The following is a 17,336-nucleotide window of genomic DNA, read 5'->3' on the forward strand; positions in this document are numbered from 1 at the left end:
TTAGACATTTTATTAAAAAAATATGTTTGAGCCAAACAAGAAAAAAAGACAGTCTGCATGTGCATGTTATAGACTTTGCAATATAGTTGTAAATCAAAGCTTTGAAAAGCGGATATTTTCTTCAAATCAGGCGAAAAGAACAACTCGACTGTTCAAACTGGAGATGATTAGATTCAAAGAGGTTTGATGCTGTTAAAATGTGGACTGTGTCGCCCTCTAGCGACCATTTGTATGTTCACTAGCAGCGCGTCCTGTCATCTCATGTACAGCACAGGAATTCAAACGTCTTGTTATCTTCATCCTACAAACAAATAATAATAATCCACGTAATCCTGTGATACAGTCCAGATTTTTACTGTTTCAGTACTGCAGTGATGTGGGAGACCACAAGCCGAATCCCCCCCAAATTCACTCTATAAATCTTTAAGGGTTAATTAATAAAGCAAGAAATCAATAAGACATTGATTTATTGATTAAATCGTAATGTTATATACTTTTTTAGAACGTGGAGACAGTGGTACATTGTTTGTTGACTAAATAAGTCGTCTTTCTGTCTTTAAGGCTACAACATCCATGATCATGGATGGCCTAAAGACGTGGGTCGTCTTTGGGGGTTTCCTGGTGGTGCTGGTTTCAGGTAAGTTAAAAAAAAAATAATTATTATTATAATAATAATTTTAAAAAAAAGATATATATATGACTATATATATATATATATATGACTATATATATATATATATATATATATATATATATATATATATATATATATATAGATAGATATATATATACACATAGTAGGCTAATATACATAATATATATTTTTTTTTGACAGTTGCTCTAATGTTTACAAAACTATCTTTCAGTTACTTCCGGTCTGTCGCCGCCTACCATCGTGTCCAACGAAGAAGAGTTCATCCTCCGGCCCAGCTCCGTGTTCAACATCAGCTGCACCGGTAAAAGAAACGTCGTTTGGGCCGAGCCGCTGCCGACAAACACCTTAGTGATCCCGGGATACTACACGGCGACGCTTTTCATTTTCAACGCCACCGTAGAAAACACCAACTACTACATGTGTACCTATGAGTCATTGGAGGGCGAACCGGAAGAAGACAATGAGGCGGGAATATACGTCTTCGTCCCAGGTGAACAACCGTTTTTTTAAAAAGATGGCGCCGATAGGCTCACCCGGAAGTTAGCATCACACTGGTTCCCCTGAAAGTTTTGGATTATTGGAGTAAATAAACTCCGTTTTTAATTAAACACAGGTTTAGGATATGTACACGTTTTATTCAGTAAAGAGCACCACTTTTTATGGTTTTCTATAAACAAACTACACCACGGTTAACATATATATATATATATATATATATGTATATACATATATATATATATATACGTTACATTACTTCACGTCACCACCGCTAAGCTAGTAGTAGCTAGCGTTTAGCTTAGTGGTCTCCTTTAGCCACCTGTTAGCAACCGCCACCTTTTTAAGACACGTGCAAAATAAAAAAATTCACCAGATGAGTATTTACTGACATATTTTAATATTGTAAAACAGAAAATTTAAAAACACACTATCAGCGTTCAAAATCCTTTACTTTTTGTTTTTTCTTTGTCAGAATAGCCAGAAAAACGTTGTGAAAATGCTTGTAGGAAATGTAGGAAAATCCTGGTATTTTGTGGCAAACTGCATTTGACATAATATGCATTGGGATCTATTGGGACATACTAAATCTTTATCCTGGTGTACTAAATAGTATGGTGGAATTGGAACGCACAGATAAGACTTTGAGATGAGTTAACTGGAAGTGTAACAATGCTGACTCATTTCTGGGTTTTAGGACTCATTCCTGCAGCACTCTATAGTCAGGGGTTTACTGTGTATGGACTTTTAAAGTGAGACTAGCTAACTATCAGAACAGATAGGGCTGTAGCAGCAAAACCCAAGGGTGTGTTTTATTGCTTATGTATTCAACTTTTAATTTGTATTAGGAATAATATGTTATCTCTTCGAAATTAAGCATGAAAAAGAAGTACAGTGGATTAGAAATTCTGCTTTTCAATGAAACCTAATGTGACCTCCCGACTCTGCTTTGCACACACCTAGATCCCCAGGCTCCATTCGTCCCAGAGACCCCCGAAAACTTGGTAGTTCCCATGGACACACCGGGGGTCCCCATCTCCTGCCGGGTGTCGGACCCTTACTCTCACGTCACCCTGAGGAGCGTCCCCAGTGGAGAGGAGATGCTCGCCTACTACGACAACAAGATAGGCTTCTTTGGAAGTCTCTTGCCTGGACAGTACCAGTGTGAAGCCACAGTGAACGGCCGGACGATCACGAGTGACATCTACACCGTGGAGACCGAGGGTAAGTCAAGAAGACGAGGAAAACGGACATTTCATAGATTTGCTGTAATATATTCTAAAATTCTAGTGTTAATGAACAACTCAGAATGAGCATGTAATTATTGTGTTTTTAAAAAAGCACTTAAGTAATAGGATGCAAATGCTAAAACTGCACAGCTGGAATCAATCCCCAAGCCTGTTTACAATGAGAGGGCTGCAGGCATGGACAGATTACTGAAGGGGCCTGCTGGGTTCAGGCCCAGGGGCCCAATAGGTTAGGGGGGCCCCTGGGCCAGAGCTTCTGTTTGAAGTTACTGCTAACTAATGTCTTGTTGGGAAGTCACAAAGACACTCAAAACTACCACAGAGATGCGAAACTATCAAAAGGAGACACAAAACGACCACAACAAGACAGCAAACGACAACAACGAGATGCAAACTGACCAAAAAGAGACAGAAAACGACTGCAAAGGAATGCAAAACAACCAGAACAAAGCACAAAACGACCCAAAAAAGATCCCAAACTTCATTAAGCGATGTAAAACAACCAAAAAGAGACACAAAACGACTACAACAAGACACAAAAAGACCAAAAATATGTCTCTTTGAATCTGTGGCTCTTGTTCTTATATAGGAGAGGTGGTGGGGGCCTTTTACACATCGGTACCCAGGGGCCCATTGTCTCATAATCCGTCCATGGCTGCTGGGTGATCTCACTGCATGAGAGCTGTGACATCATGTCATTGTCACAGAGAGAGATGACTTAACACGTCTGCTTTCACTCCGTGTGTGTGTGTGTGTGTGTGTGTGCGCGCGCGCGCGTGTGTGTGTGTGTGTGTGTGTGTGTGTGTGTGTGTGTGTGTGTGTCGGTGACGAATGAGCTCTTGGTAATCAATCTGTCACTATGTTTGGAGCTGTGAGGTGACGGTGCTGATATCTACTCTCTGGTGGTCCCTTTAGCCCCCGAGGAGGTGGAGGATTTTGACGTGGAGGTGAAAGCCAGCGGGGAGACGGTGAGAGCCGGACAGCCCTTCAACGTCACATGTGTCGCTCCCACAGGATTCAACTTTCATCAGCAGTGGCTGCATCCGAAAAAACAGGCAAGATGCAGCCCTTTTTCCCTTTTCTTCGTGTGTGTTTTTAAGTTTCAATTGCGTCTCCTCTATGGCTTCATCCATAATAAGCTTTACCTTCTCAGCCTTTCTTGCCCCATTTCCTTCAACCCCTTGTCACATTTCCATGTCATTTCCTCGCCACAGCAGCACCGAGCCTTAAATTAGGGAATAATGTTTTTTGGCCCTGAACCCGCTGGTGGAATATAGCTCTGAGGACGGCCCTTAGTGGTTACAAAGTATGTGTTAGGAAAGCAGCGACCGAATGTTGTGTCTTCGTCTCGAGGACGGGCGGCCAAACGGCTCCTGCTGCAGTTAACCCCGTACGCAGGACGCTGACAGGAAGTTGTGGACAAATGGCTCGAGGGGAGCCGGCAGTTCGAAAGAAGAAGGTTGTAAATCCTTTGACCCCATTGACTGTCAGACTTGTAGGACAGATGCTGTCTGCACATGACAGCCAGCTAAACATTTAGTGCTTTTTGAAGTGTCCGCTGAATGATGTGCATGTGCAAATCTTGTTTATATTCATATCCAGATTCATAATTCATCGTTTCCCTTGTTTCTCTGCATTGGGATTCCTCTAAGTCCTTTTCCAGAGTCCGGGAACGCTGAACTCCTGGTTTTGGACTCAGTCGCAATTACAGGCTTTTTAAACGGCTCTGTGATCCTGATTTATCTGCTCTAGCCGAGCAAGTGTTTTAACCATTAGTCCTAAGCAGCAGTAAAACTCTACTATCTTATTACAGAGGTTTCTTTGTGGGTTTCATGTGTTGTTGTCCTGTTTCTTAAAGGCCGTGGACGCAGTTCAGATGAAGCAGACTCTTCCTAACCGGGTCGTCTACACCCTCAGCGTCCCACAAGCCACCTCTCAGGACAGCGGCGCCTACGAGTGCTCCGTCACCGAGGAGATCAGCGGCGAGGTCCGAGTCAGCAGCGTGGCCGTCACCGTCTTCGGTAAGCCTTCTTTACCCCCGGATACCTTTTGTTTTCATGAGTTCTCAGCCAAACTCACGCCACCCACTTAATCCGACTGTAACATTATCGTCATCCAGTTCAATTCGTCCACAAGGTGCGTTTAGTTTCAGGGTGTGTGGAAGTCATTTTCTGCCATCCGACTGTAAAGCTTCACCTCTGCTTTCAACAACAGCTACTGTGTTTTATGGGATGGCTCCAGCAGATGTGTGTGTCAGGCCTCCACCCGTCCTCCCTCCGCTGTGCTGCACCTCTCACTCACTCAGAGTCTAAACCTTTCACCCATTCTCATCCATTTATTTTCTCTGTTGCTCTCTTCAGAGGAGAATTCCTTCGTGGCGCTGGACCACAGTGGGATTCTGGCCACGGAGTTCGTCAGCCTTTTGGAGGAGACGGAGTTCACCATCCTCATCGACGGCTACCCGGCCCCCAAAGTGTCTTGGCTGAAAGACGGCAGAGACATGTCGCAAAGCTACTACGTCCTCGCCAAGACGAGCCACCTGGAGGGGAATCGGTGAGAATGAAGCTTGTGATTCGTTAATGTGTCGATGGATGAGGCTTTCACAGTTTCAGTTCTGACAGCGATTAAGACGTTTAAAGGAATATTTTTGGGAAATTATATCTGGTTTGTTTGCCGAGTTTGATGAGATCATACTGATCTTTGTACGATAAATGTGAAGCTGCAGCCGGGAGATTTTTAATGCAGCAACAAATTAGTCAAAACATAAACAGGAAAATAAAATTTGGTGTATAATGTGTAAAGTATATAAACAGAGTTGAATTAAATAGATCTAATTCGAAGTAATAAAGGATTTAAACTAAAAACATCAGTGAGCTGGTAGATTTTTAGTCACAGAGTCTGGCTAGCTGTTTCCCCCTGTTTCCAGTCTTTAAGCTAAGCTAAGCTAACCGCCGTCATATTTACCGTCCCTGCGTGGAAGCATCAGGAGATAAAATGTATTTATAATAGATATTATTATTTTTCTCCCAGGTATCAAAGCGTTCTGACATTACGACAGCCTCTGGGGAAAGACGACGGGAACTACACCATCACAGCCCTCAGCGGGTCTCGCTCCGCTCAGTTCTCCTTCAGCCTCAGAGTGAAAGGTAAGACAAGGACAGACGGACGGACAGACAGACAGAAGGGGGGAGGGATGGATAGACAAGAAGATAGATGGAGAGACAGACAGGTAGATGGATGAGTAGATGGCTCAAATATTCACATGAATAAAAACAAAGCAACGTGATATTATTTTATTTTATTCTAAGGTGGTCCTTGAAAATGTTTTCCCGATCACACATGTGGCTCAGCAGATAGAGAACCCCAGAGGTCGAGGATTTAGTGATGACTGAGCTCTGCACACGTCTCTTCTTTCAGCCCCCACCGCTCTGATGTTCCCTCCGTCCTCCGCCCCCGTGCTGCTGCCTCAGGCGGAGGAGCTGGTGGTGCCCCTCCACACCCCCTTCACCTTGACCTGTCGGGGAGAGGCCAAACTCGCCTGGGGGACGCCGATCGACGTGCTCGAGCAAGCGCGGGAGGACAACAGCGGCCTGTTCGTCACCACCGTCACAGTGGACAAAGCCACGGCGATGCACACCGGCTACTACACCTGCTTCTACAGCCGCAACACCACAGAGGACACGGAGGACAGCAGCATCTACATCTATGTGCCAGGTACACAGCAGCCTGGAGCTTTTGTCTATTTGTTTTCTATTCAATGCTTTGTATCATCTGGTCTGAGAAACTTCTTTTACTCCAGATCCAGATGTTCCCTTTGTGCCGTCGCTGGTGCCCTTTGGCAACCACGTCCTGTCCGACCACGAGGACATGGAGATCCAGTGCCGCGTGTCCGATCCCAGTGCTAATGTGACTCTGGTCAACGTGGACACCCAGCAGCCCGTTAGCAGCGTTTACGACAGCAAGAGGGGCGCTTTGGGAGTGTTCACCGCTGGAACCTACGTCTGCAAGGCTCTCATAAACGGGGAGGAACACTACAGCGGGGAATACATCGTCCACGGCTGGGCAGGTGCTTCACCTTTCAGATACCAGCTCCGCGCTTTCTTTCTTTTATTTCCCCCACACATGTTGCTAATGTTAATTGTTGCATCTCAGGTGGCGCCGCTCTGCACGTTGAGCTGACGGCCAAGCGGACCGCTCTACTGGTGGGAGACACCATCACCGTCACCTGTCTGGCTCGGGGATCTGAGATCCTGGAAGACCACTGGAAATACCCCGGAAAACTGGTGAGGACACAAGTCGTCCTATGCAGCACAAAAAAAAGATCTAGAATGAGTGTGTTTGGGTTCAGTCTCCCAAAAGTCCTATTGCTGAAACTCAAATAACGTTGTTTAGTCATTTGGTGGCAGAAAAGTATGAAAAACGTCTTTCAGTGTTTCCCAAATCTCAAGATGACATCCTCAAATGTCTTGTTTTGTCCACAATGCAAAGATATTCAGAGAGAGGAAACCAACCAATCGATCAAAAGCTCAACGTTTCTGATGTTCCTTTTTGTTTGACAGGCTAATCGTGGAATCAAAACAGTGCAGGAGAACAAGAGGGACCAGGAGATCCGTTACACCCTGACGATCCCGCAGGCCTCAGCTAAAGACAGCGGCATCTACTCGTGCTCCATCACCGATATCATCAGCAACGAGAGCCAGACGAAGGAGCTGGCTATTAGAGTTTTTGGTACGACAACTGTGTTTTATTTACTTCGTGTTCTTTCATAAAATTCTCTCTGAATGAGCGCTGATTGTCCGTCGGCCTCTTTCCTAACAGCGAGTGAGTTCATGTCCGTCTGGCCGGAGTTCAGAGAATATGAATCGGCGGAGCTGGACGAGGTCCGGGAGTTCAGGGCCGAAATCAGCTCCTTCCCCAGCGCTCACGTCACCTGGCTCAAAGACGGCATCCCGCTCAGCGACGTGACGGCGGAGATCTCCACCAGCCTCCAGCAGCTCAGCGAGACCAGGTGAGCCTCCCGCTCGAGGTCGACTAATGACGAGTTCCCGCATGTCAAACAGGCCTCTCGTTAGGACTCGGTGCGACCGTGAACCTCCACGACTGTTGTGTTTAAGTTGCAGTCTCTGGTTTGTGTCGCTCTGTTTAGCTACACGGGTGTTCTCACCCTGATCCGAGCCAAGGAGGAGGACAGCGGGAACTACACCATGCGGGTGGAGAACGGAGACCAAAGACGAGACGTCGGATTGATCCTGGAGGTGAAAGGTCAGAATGCCTCTTTATGTCCTCAGTTACAGTCTTTTCCTCACATGTTAGTCTGAAGTTTCCTCCTCTGAACTTATGCATTTTATTCAATCTAAGTGTTTTATTTCCGTCTTATTTTCACTGCTGCAGTTCTTTTAAAATGTTTTAAAATGTGCCTGCTGTAAATATGGGTACTGATGTTTAAGTTCTTAGACAAACTGGTGATTATTTTGTGGGTCGGTTTTCTGGCGGTACTCGACAAAGATAAGACCTGCAGTGAGGTTAGGAGGCGAGGGAAGACATTCTGATTGGCTGACTGAGGAGGAGTGACGTAGAGACGGTGTCTCTGGTAGACACCTGTCAATCAGCGTGTAGTCCCGCCCTAAAGCATCCCCTGCTTTATGGTCTGTTTGACTCTAAATGGACCATAATGTACTAAATGAACATCATGCTGTATTGAAGAAGACTTGAAACTAGAGATTGAGACCATAAACTCATGTTTACAATGTTTACTGAGGTAATAAATCAAGAGAGAAGTAGAGTCATTTTCTCATAGACTTCTATACAACCAGAGGAGTCGCCCCCTGGTGGACACTAGAGAGAATGCAGCTTTAACACATGAAGTATTGGCTTCACTTCAACGGTAGCCGCCTGATTTACACACACGTTGCAAAGCTTACCCCCCTGCTGTCGGACTGTGTTACAGTGCCTGCAGTCATTGTGGACCTGATGGACATCCACCACGGCTCAGCCACCGGCCAGTCTGTGGTGTGCATCACCAGAGGGCAGCCCACTCCGGTGGTGGAGTGGTTCGTCTGCAAGAACATCAAGCAGTAAGTTTCTTCTTTAGAGCGACAGCCAACAGAGATGCTTGGATCAGCCGGGACACTTTGATTGACGTCATGTCTCTCGTCCTGTTGTTCAAGTTGTGCCAACGACTCGTCGGCCTGGGTGCTGCTCCCCGCCAACTCCACGGAGATCGCGATGGACTCGCACGTCGACGAGGAAAGCAACCTGGAGAGCCGGGTCATGTTTGGTCACCTGGAGAGCACGCTGGCGGTGCGCTGCCAGGCCAGGAACGAAATGGGCATCGTCAGCAGGGAGGTCAAACTGGTGTCCAATGGTAAGAACACACACACACACACACACACACACTTGTCATTTGATGTTTGTTGTTGTTGTGGAGTTGCTTCCGTTTGTGACACTCAGAGTGCGACAGCGTCACAGCACCTGTCAGATGATGAGTTTGTGGTGAGACAGCTGATAGGAGGCTCTTATTGTGAAGGCTAATTCAGGGAAGCAAGAGATCGTTAGGCCATTTGTTCCTTCCAGACGAGCTTTACACCCCCATCCTCACCCACTCCCCCTAAACCAGCGCCTGTCCCCTCCCCCACCTCCATGTTTTCTCCCCAGCATACCTTTTGGTCCCAGTAAACTGGACACCGTCAGGATTTCATTGTTTCTTATCCCTGACAGACGACATTTGTTGTGCAACACGTGACGGACATCATGTCATGTGATGGACCATGTTAACACGTGTGACCCCCCCCCCCCCCCCCCCCCCCCCCCCGGCTCTCCTCCTGAACAGGCCCTCACCCAGAGCTGACTGTAGCTGCTGCTGTGCTGGTGCTGCTGGTCATTGTCATCATCTCACTCATTGTCTTGGTTATTATCTGGAAACAGGTACTGTTGGCACCATTATGCATTCATTCTCACGTGTTCATCTCTTCTTCTGCACTTGTTTATGTATTTGGGAAATTTTGTTTTTTTGATAGCGAAATAGCCCGACAAAGTCCAGCGTGAAATTCCTGATTTCCAGTGCGAGTTATCCGCATTGCTGGGTTCCATTTCAGTCACAAAATAACATCAAATAAAAAACATCAAATAAACTATGACCTGGAGGTTTGACATCACTTGGATTTCATTTGTCACCCCCGCACAAATATTCCGCCCACAAAGAACCCACAAAATAATTCATAATTTTTATGAATGTGAATATGTTTGGTTATCTACCAAATAGCAGCGCTCCCACCCAAAGCAAAAGTCTCCTGACTTAATATAATACATAATAAATGAAACAAAATTTCCTAACAGACATTGCAAGGCTTTGGAGATATGAGACCCAGTACGGCGTCCAACAGTGCTGATTAATGAGCTCTTACGTGTCTTCTGTCTTTCAGAAACCACGCTACGAGATCCGCTGGAGGGTCATCGAGTCTGTGAGCCCGGACGGCCACGAGTACATCTATGTGGATCCAATGCAGCTTCCTTACGACTCCAGATGGGAGTTCCCCCGAGACAGACTCATGCTCGGTGAGCTGACATATCATTCTTCTGATGCTCGAGCTGAAAACCTTTAAGTGTCGAGCTTATCTCACTCGGGCAGAAGGGGGTTTGGTTTGACTCGGTCACAGATGAGAAAGCACGAGAGCATCCAAAGAGTGAAGCTTCTTCTGTCTGCCGTCTGTTGATAAGTGGCTTCTTCACGTCGTGTCTCTCTCCAGGTCGTATCCTGGGCTCCGGAGCCTTCGGGAAGGTTGTGGAGGGCACCGCTTACGGACTGAGCCGCTCCCAGCCCGTGATGAAGGTGGCAGCGAAGATGCTGAAACGTGAGTTCAACGGATCACAGATTTACAAGACTTTAAAGACGTGTCGCTGCAGGTCATCTGAGATGAGTTAAAGGAGTTATAGGGTGTGGTCAGGAGAGAAGTCGGTGAGTTGTTTGTGGATTAATTGGATTGGATTGGAATGTGGTTATCACAAGCTTAAAGGGACAGTTCACCTCTAAATGAAAACACATGTTTCTCCTCTTACCTGTAGTGATCTAGATGCTTTTAGTGTTTTAACCTGTTTTCATGTTCATGAAACTGCTCACAACCTCTTTGGGTTATCTTCAGTAAACGGGTCATGATTTCTAGAAAGAGACATTTCTGTTGAGTGCCATCAAGTCACAACATATCAGAGAGAAGACCGACATCTCTATGCCCGATATCTCAAACACTCTGAACTCACCCAAAACAATCTACACCGATAAATATCTCCACAGGTAAGAGGAAGAATATGTATTTTAGATTTTAGGGTGAACTGTCCCTTTAAACGATTTTAACCTTTAGTTCTCTGATATAAAAAGTGAACGCCCCTAAATGAGACGACTAAACGTCCTCACGAGAACACTAGTCCTCCTTTAGCTTAGTGCTGGAGACGTGACGTCACGTGACCGTGGTGGAGTTCCTTTATACGTTTACACTTCAAACATAAAATAAGCCCATAAAACACTGTGATCATGAATTCAAATCAGTGACACAAAATATTAGGCCTGTTGAACCATTTAATACCAAAATACTGAAAACATTTCACCTGACAGCTGATTGTATTCAACTACTGCAGAAGGTTGGGGAAAGGAAGATACTTTAGAGTCTGCAGGGTCATAAATGCACGAGGCTGAATGTGGCTGATCACACGCCACGATAGTCACATTTTCCCACGCCTCCTTTCAGCCACGGCCCGCTCCAGTGAGAAGCAGGCCCTGATGTCCGAACTGAAGATCATGACTCATCTCGGACCACATCTGAACATCGTTAACCTCCTGGGAGCGTGCACCAAATCAGGTAAACACTACACACACAAACACAAATGGTGCTTTAGTTTAAGTTTCCTCTTCTCTGCAATTTAGCCACCGCTTTACACGAGAGGCACACAATAACGCGCACGTTCATGCTGCTTCATGCACGCACGTTCACACTCATTCAGATGATTTACAGCCCAGAGAGACCGGCAGCTCCCGTCTCCGCTCTGTGGTGGGCGTGGTGTTTTATGGCAGAGTGGAGGCTTGCCCTCTCGACTGAGCTCTTCAGCCTTTACGAGCCTCTCTGATAAGATTAGCCTGCAGACTGACGCCGATGCACGACTCTTATCTGCCGTGTGGTTCCCAGGCCCCATCTACATCATCACGGAGTACTGCTTCTACGGGGACCTGGTCAACTACCTGCACAAGAACAGGGACACCTTCCTCACCCTGAACCCGGAGAAGAGCAAGAAAGAGCTGGACATCTTTGGGATCAACCCTACAGATGAGAGCAGCAGGAGGTTTGTGTCTTAGATTTTTTTTTTTTACTTGTAATTCAGAGAGTTATCGTGTTCGGGAAATGTTAAGGGAGCGGACAAAAGCACACATTTCAATACACCGTCTCCATAAAAACCCTTTTGGGCTGCAGGAACCTTTTGACTGCAGGGACCAGAGTCTAAGTTTAGTTCTGGGGACGTTTTACCTCCCAAAAAGGCCCCGGTCGGGTTTTTAATACTTTCTGAGAGGAAACTTTCAGGGTGGGGTTTGCAGGGATGACCGTCGCTGATTGGTCAAACACAAACGGCGCCGCTGCTTCAACTCGTTTACCGTTTCATTCAAGTACTCTAGTGTCATTTTAGGACAAGCGATGAGCATTTCTCTTTGTTTAATAACCTTAAAAGTAAAGTTAGGCTTTGCTGTCGGCTTCTCGACTCATTTTAAACAAAGACAGAGAAAAAGAGAGATTTTCCGATTATTGTATTTTTATGTTACTTTCTAAACAGGCGGCAACCTCTGGTTCCGAAAAGTGAAGTCAATGCAGAACTGTTTTAAAAGCTGCATTATCTCTAGTGACCACCAGGGGGCGACTCCTCTGGTTGTATAGAAGTCTATGAGAAAATGACTCTACTTCTCTCTTGATTTATTACCTCAGTAAACATTGTAAACATGAGTTTATGGTCTCAATCTCTAGTTTCAAGTCTTCTTCAATACAGCATGATGTTCATTTAGTACATTATGGTCCATTTAGAGTCAAACAGACCATAAAGCAGGGGATGCTTTAGGGCGGGGCTACACAGTGATTGACAGGTCTCTACCAGAGCGTTGTCCGTGTTTTCGTCTCACAACTTGAACCCTTTACACCGTGTGTTTTCACTTCATGAAAGGAATGAAAGGACATTTACTGCATCAGTAAACACTACGCCGACCAAACCTCAGGTTTATTGTTTTTAGTTAAATATGCGAACACACTGAGCTGCAGGCTGCAGAGTGTGTTTAACCCTGAAACCACCAGCAGCTATCGTCCCTTGTTGGGTCGCTTTTTTCATACGTCAGCGGATTAATTTGCCAGGTCTTTAAATCACTATGGAAACACGGACAACAATGGGCCGAAGGAACCCTTTTAGTTCCTTGAAAAGTAGTTCCCGGAACTAAAATTACCAGGAACTTCTTGGTGGAAACGAGGCTTATCACAGCCATTGTCTCAAATACACACACACACACAGACACACACACACACCCCTAATCGGTAACTCTATCGTCATTTTCTCCACGGTTGAGGAGATCATCTGGCGTCTTCGCCCTAATCAAATCGCAGCCTGAAGTGGTCTCAGCTTTCAGCCCTAATTTCATTGCTCTGGAGGTACCTGTTAATTCTGTCCGGCCCAGCGTCCCGCGGTGAAACAGCAGCCCTCTGTCTGATGACTCACAGTGACCACACTTCGAAATTGACCGTAACATGATTTCATCCCGGCTGCTGTGTACCAGACTCAACCACATCTTCCTCTAAGGCCGGGCCAGAGAACACACACACACACACAATAAGGGACAGAATCCAATGTATAACATGATGTATTATCACCACATCATGGCTCTAATGTTCTCCCTCTCTTTGCACACAGTTATGTGATCCTGTCCTTCGAGGGCAAAGCAGACTACATGGATATGAAGCAGGGCGACAACACTCAGTACGTCCCCATGCTGGAGATGAGCGACGCCTCCAAGTACTCGGACATCCAGAAGTCTGAGTACGACCACCCGCCCTCTCAGAAAGGTACGCACGCCGCTCACCCTCTCCTCTGAGCTACTGGTGTGCAATGACTCGGCGTCAGCGCTGCGTTTGTTTTGAGTCAGCGTTGGTTTTGAGGGGTGCACCCTTGTCAGAATTGAGTTCCTGGTGCGGCCCTGTAATTACATGGAGAGGATAATTGCAGCAGGCAGCATAATAATGCCCGGTTTCTCCCTGCCATTAGTTCAGAAGCCAGGTCTGAGCAGCCGGTGCGTGATGAACGTATATACTCATGGCTGTTTTCTGTGTGTTCACTTAAACCAGAGGACGAGATGGACGAGCTGCTGTCAGACGACATGAACGAGGGCCTCAGCACCACCGATCTGCTCAGCTTCACCTACCAGGTGGCCAAAGGCATGGAGTTCCTGGCTTCCAAGAATGTACGTTTTGTCCACAGAGAGACAATAAATGAAAACGTTTGTACAGCTTTGGTTTAGGCATGGATGGGTTATGAGACAAGGGGCCCCTGGGCACAGACATGTGAAGGGCCCCCACCCCTCCAATATAGGAAGAAGAGCCACAGATTCAAAGAGATTTATTGGTTGTTTTGCATCAAATTGTAGTTGTTCTCCGTCTCTTTCTGGTGCTTTTGTGTCTCTTTGTCGTTTTGTGTCTGTTTTTAGCAGTTTTGCATCTCTTTTCAATTGTTTTCCATGCGTCTTTGGTAGTTTTGCGTCTCTTTTTGGTTGTTTTGTATCTCGTTTTGGTCGTTTCTTGTCTCTGCGGTTGTTTAGCATCTTTTTCTAGTCGTATTGCATCTTGTTTTGGTCACTTTGTGTCTGGTTATGGTTCTATTGCGTCTCTTTTTGGGGGTTTTGTGACTTCCTACCAAGAAATATAAGCAGTGACTTCAAACATGCACAGGCCCAGGGCCCCCTAACCCGTTGGGCCCCTGTGTGCCTGTCAGTAATCCGTCCATGGCTTTAGGTCCTGCAGCCTCACATTCCCCCTGCTTCCCGCTGGTTGTGGATTTTGTCCTATACGGGGACAGCAGTGCCGGCCAAAGGGGGACTGAAGCTGTTGGGTGATAAGCAGTCTGGTGAAGGCTGCTGAGCCCACTCAGGAGAGCAGCCAGGGGCCGAATATAGCAGCAGCACAGCCAGGGCTAGAATTACCGGGCTGCAGCCACAAGCTATTCACTCAGCTTCATAGTTATTATCCCTAAATATCCAGCGGTCACAGCCATCCCTCCAACTGGCATGTTTACACAAAGGCCGAGCTTTATAAAGCCAAAATGAAACGGCATTAAAAAATGAACTCGGCTGAAATGAAACACTTCCAGAAATAGATGCAGTCGGTAGCTGTGGGAGCGAAATGAGTTCTGGAAACGGATGGAACTGAGAGGGCTGAAAAAAACACCCGTGTGTGTGAAGCGACGAGCTGCTGGTCATCTTTCTGCTTCCTCTCTCTCTTTGTAGTGTGTTCATCGGGACCTCGCCGCCAGGAATGTCCTCCTCTCTCAGGGAAAGATCGTGAAGATCTGCGACTTCGGACTGGCCCGAGACATCATGCACGACAGCAACTACGTCTCCAAAGGGAGTGTGAGTCTCCGCTCGTACCAGCTTTCACTTAAAACACAGCTTTAATAGTCTAGTCTTTAATAGTTTGTTTTTTTCATAACGGTTTTGCAAGCGAGACTGAACATTTCCTCCCCGTCGTCACGCAGACTTTCCTGCCCGTGAAGTGGATGGCGCCAGAGAGTATTTTCGACAACATGTACACCACTCTGAGTGACGTCTGGTCGTACGGCATCCTGCTCTGGGAGATATTCTCCTTAGGTGAGTCCACTGCAAGCGTCTGTCAGAGAAAATAAAGCCTTCACATTGGAGTTGGATGATGAGAATCTGTTTTGGTTTGTTTTGGGGGGTCTGAAGGTGGAACCCCATACCCAGGCATGGTGGTGGATTCAAGCTTCTACAACAAGATCAAGAGTGGATACCGGATGTCCAAACCGGAGCTTGCACCAGATGACGTGTACGTGATCACATGATCATCACATGTGCTGTGATGAGGAGTGGCTTGTCTCTAGCTGTGATGTACAGTGGCTGACATGAGTCAAGATCACAAGTTAACGTCGCCTGTTTTTTCTTTCTTTCTTTCAGGTATGAGATGATGATGAAGTGCTGGAACAGCGAGCAGGAGAAGAGGCCTTCGTTCATGGGTCTGAGTGACACGGTTTCTTCTCTGCTGCCCTCCAGCTACAAGAGGGTGAGTCCCCCCCCCCCCCCCGTGACCCCTCAGACCTCTTTGGATTCCCAACACCTGCTTTCTGGCTTTACCACCTCTCATTCTCGACCTTGTGCACATTCTGTTTCTTCTCTTTTTGGCATTTTCCAGGCTGACGATTAGCTCCTCCCCTTGCAGTTTTTCTTTTGAGTCGTGTTGCCGAGCAAAGTGCAGGTTTTTAAAACAGTGTCTCATTTAAAAACGCCCCTTCCACTTCCTGAGAGTGCATGAGAAGTGTTTCTGTGAACCCAACAAGTGATTAGATTGCAGCTGGGTGAGCCTCCACCACCCAGCCTAAATTACCCCATTAAGCTCCACGCCACACATGGCACATCAAAACAGCCGTACCTCTGCCTCCTTCACAGCGGTTTAAAGGCCCGGGGGGGAATCGCACCACCCAGCTGGCAGCACCACCAGCGCTCACACACTCGTACCTCCTGAGGCGTCACTGTGACCTTTTATTGATTCATTCAAGCACTGAACTCTCAACGTGTCCGTCTCCCTGACGCAGCATTACGAGAGGGTGAACCACGAGTTCCTGAAGAGCGACCACCCGGCTGTGACTCGGGTGTGCGTGGAGAACGACGACGCCTACGTGGGCATCAGCTACAAGAACCAGGGCAAGCTGAAGGACCGGGAGAGCGGCTTCGACGAGCAGCGGCTGAGCTCCGACAGCGGCTACATCATTCCCCTCCCCGACCTGGACCCCTTATCTGACGACGAATACGGGAAGAGGAACAGACACGGGTAAAGAAAAGCAAACATTCACCTCCACTGCTCTACCGGATTTAACCGTGATGTCTGTTAACTTGATCTCTACTTGCAGTAAGTCACTTTGTACTTGCCCCTGTACACATTGTTTTAACTAAACTCCTATTTCCAGGATAAGTACATGTACGAAGTGAGAAACTGATTTACTGAAGAACTGTTTACTTTCATAATGTCTTCTCTCGTTATACATTTTCATCACAGCAACATAATCCTTGCAGATTAAGCAAACACACTTCCCTTTTGACTCGTTCTCCCAACGTTTCAGGATTCACTCGCTGTCCTTCGTCCGTTCAGTTCCAACATGTTGCTCATCAAGTGAAGTTAAATGTTTTCATCGACTAGTAATCAATGCAGGTCAAGTAGTTGTTCAAAATGGCAGCGACATCTAGTGTTTATACGAAGAAGTGCAACGAGCTAATTTATTAGAGATATACTCAAGTTCATACTTAATATTCTAGTTTACTTTTTAAAAATTCACCGCGGGACGCTTAACAACAGGCAGTGGGCCTAAGATGGAAGTTAGATTTACTGGCCTGACTGTAGACTGACTGTAAGAAGTGAACGTAATCACAGTGACTTCACAAATCTACGACTTTAAAGCCTTGAGTTCAGCATTTTGCCTGTCGCCATCTTGTTTTTTTGTGACATTAGAGGGCAGAGCTAAGTACAACCGAACATTTTTAGTCGACCGACATGTTACAATTAACTTTCATGAAGTGAAAACACACGGTGAAAATGGTTAAAGTTGTAAGACGAAAACACGGACAACTCCCAGACCGGACAACGCTCTGGTAGAGACCTGTCAATCACAGTAGCCCCGCCCTAAAGCATCCCCTGCTTTATGGTCTG

At 46.5% G+C, this 17,336-nt stretch overlaps 1 protein-coding gene across 1 annotated transcript in view; it reads left to right on the forward strand.

Annotated features, from left to right (window-relative positions):
• Nucleotides 1–579: 579 nt before the first annotated feature.
• The window catches only part of pdgfra (platelet-derived growth factor receptor, alpha polypeptide), a 17,404-nt gene continuing 647 nt past the window's right edge, over nt 580–17,336 (forward strand). Inside the window, exons 1-27 of the mRNA XM_076087280.1 lie at nt 580–637; nt 867–1,145; nt 2,114–2,374; nt 3,313–3,452; nt 4,256–4,418; nt 4,758–4,950; nt 5,428–5,543; nt 5,815–6,111; nt 6,197–6,463; nt 6,550–6,680; nt 6,957–7,125; nt 7,216–7,405; nt 7,544–7,659; nt 8,345–8,471; nt 8,565–8,761; nt 9,227–9,321; nt 9,819–9,951; nt 10,143–10,247; nt 11,136–11,246; nt 11,571–11,724; nt 13,324–13,483; nt 13,757–13,870; nt 14,909–15,031; nt 15,157–15,268; nt 15,365–15,464; nt 15,593–15,698; nt 16,228–16,463. Coding sequence (XP_075943395.1) covers nt 580–637; nt 867–1,145; nt 2,114–2,374; nt 3,313–3,452; nt 4,256–4,418; nt 4,758–4,950; nt 5,428–5,543; nt 5,815–6,111; nt 6,197–6,463; nt 6,550–6,680; nt 6,957–7,125; nt 7,216–7,405; nt 7,544–7,659; nt 8,345–8,471; nt 8,565–8,761; nt 9,227–9,321; nt 9,819–9,951; nt 10,143–10,247; nt 11,136–11,246; nt 11,571–11,724; nt 13,324–13,483; nt 13,757–13,870; nt 14,909–15,031; nt 15,157–15,268; nt 15,365–15,464; nt 15,593–15,698; nt 16,228–16,463 — 4,253 coding nt within the window. The remainder of the gene's footprint in view (nt 638–866; nt 1,146–2,113; nt 2,375–3,312; nt 3,453–4,255; nt 4,419–4,757; nt 4,951–5,427; nt 5,544–5,814; nt 6,112–6,196; nt 6,464–6,549; nt 6,681–6,956; nt 7,126–7,215; nt 7,406–7,543; nt 7,660–8,344; nt 8,472–8,564; nt 8,762–9,226; nt 9,322–9,818; nt 9,952–10,142; nt 10,248–11,135; nt 11,247–11,570; nt 11,725–13,323; nt 13,484–13,756; nt 13,871–14,908; nt 15,032–15,156; nt 15,269–15,364; nt 15,465–15,592; nt 15,699–16,227; nt 16,464–17,336) is intronic.

This window comes from Anarhichas minor, unplaced genomic scaffold (assembly GCF_050575085.1).
Source record: "Anarhichas minor isolate MPS153535 unplaced genomic scaffold, ASM5057508v1 ptg000010l, whole genome shotgun sequence".
In the NCBI taxonomy this organism is placed as follows: domain Eukaryota; kingdom Metazoa; phylum Chordata; class Actinopteri; order Perciformes; family Anarhichadidae; genus Anarhichas; species Anarhichas minor.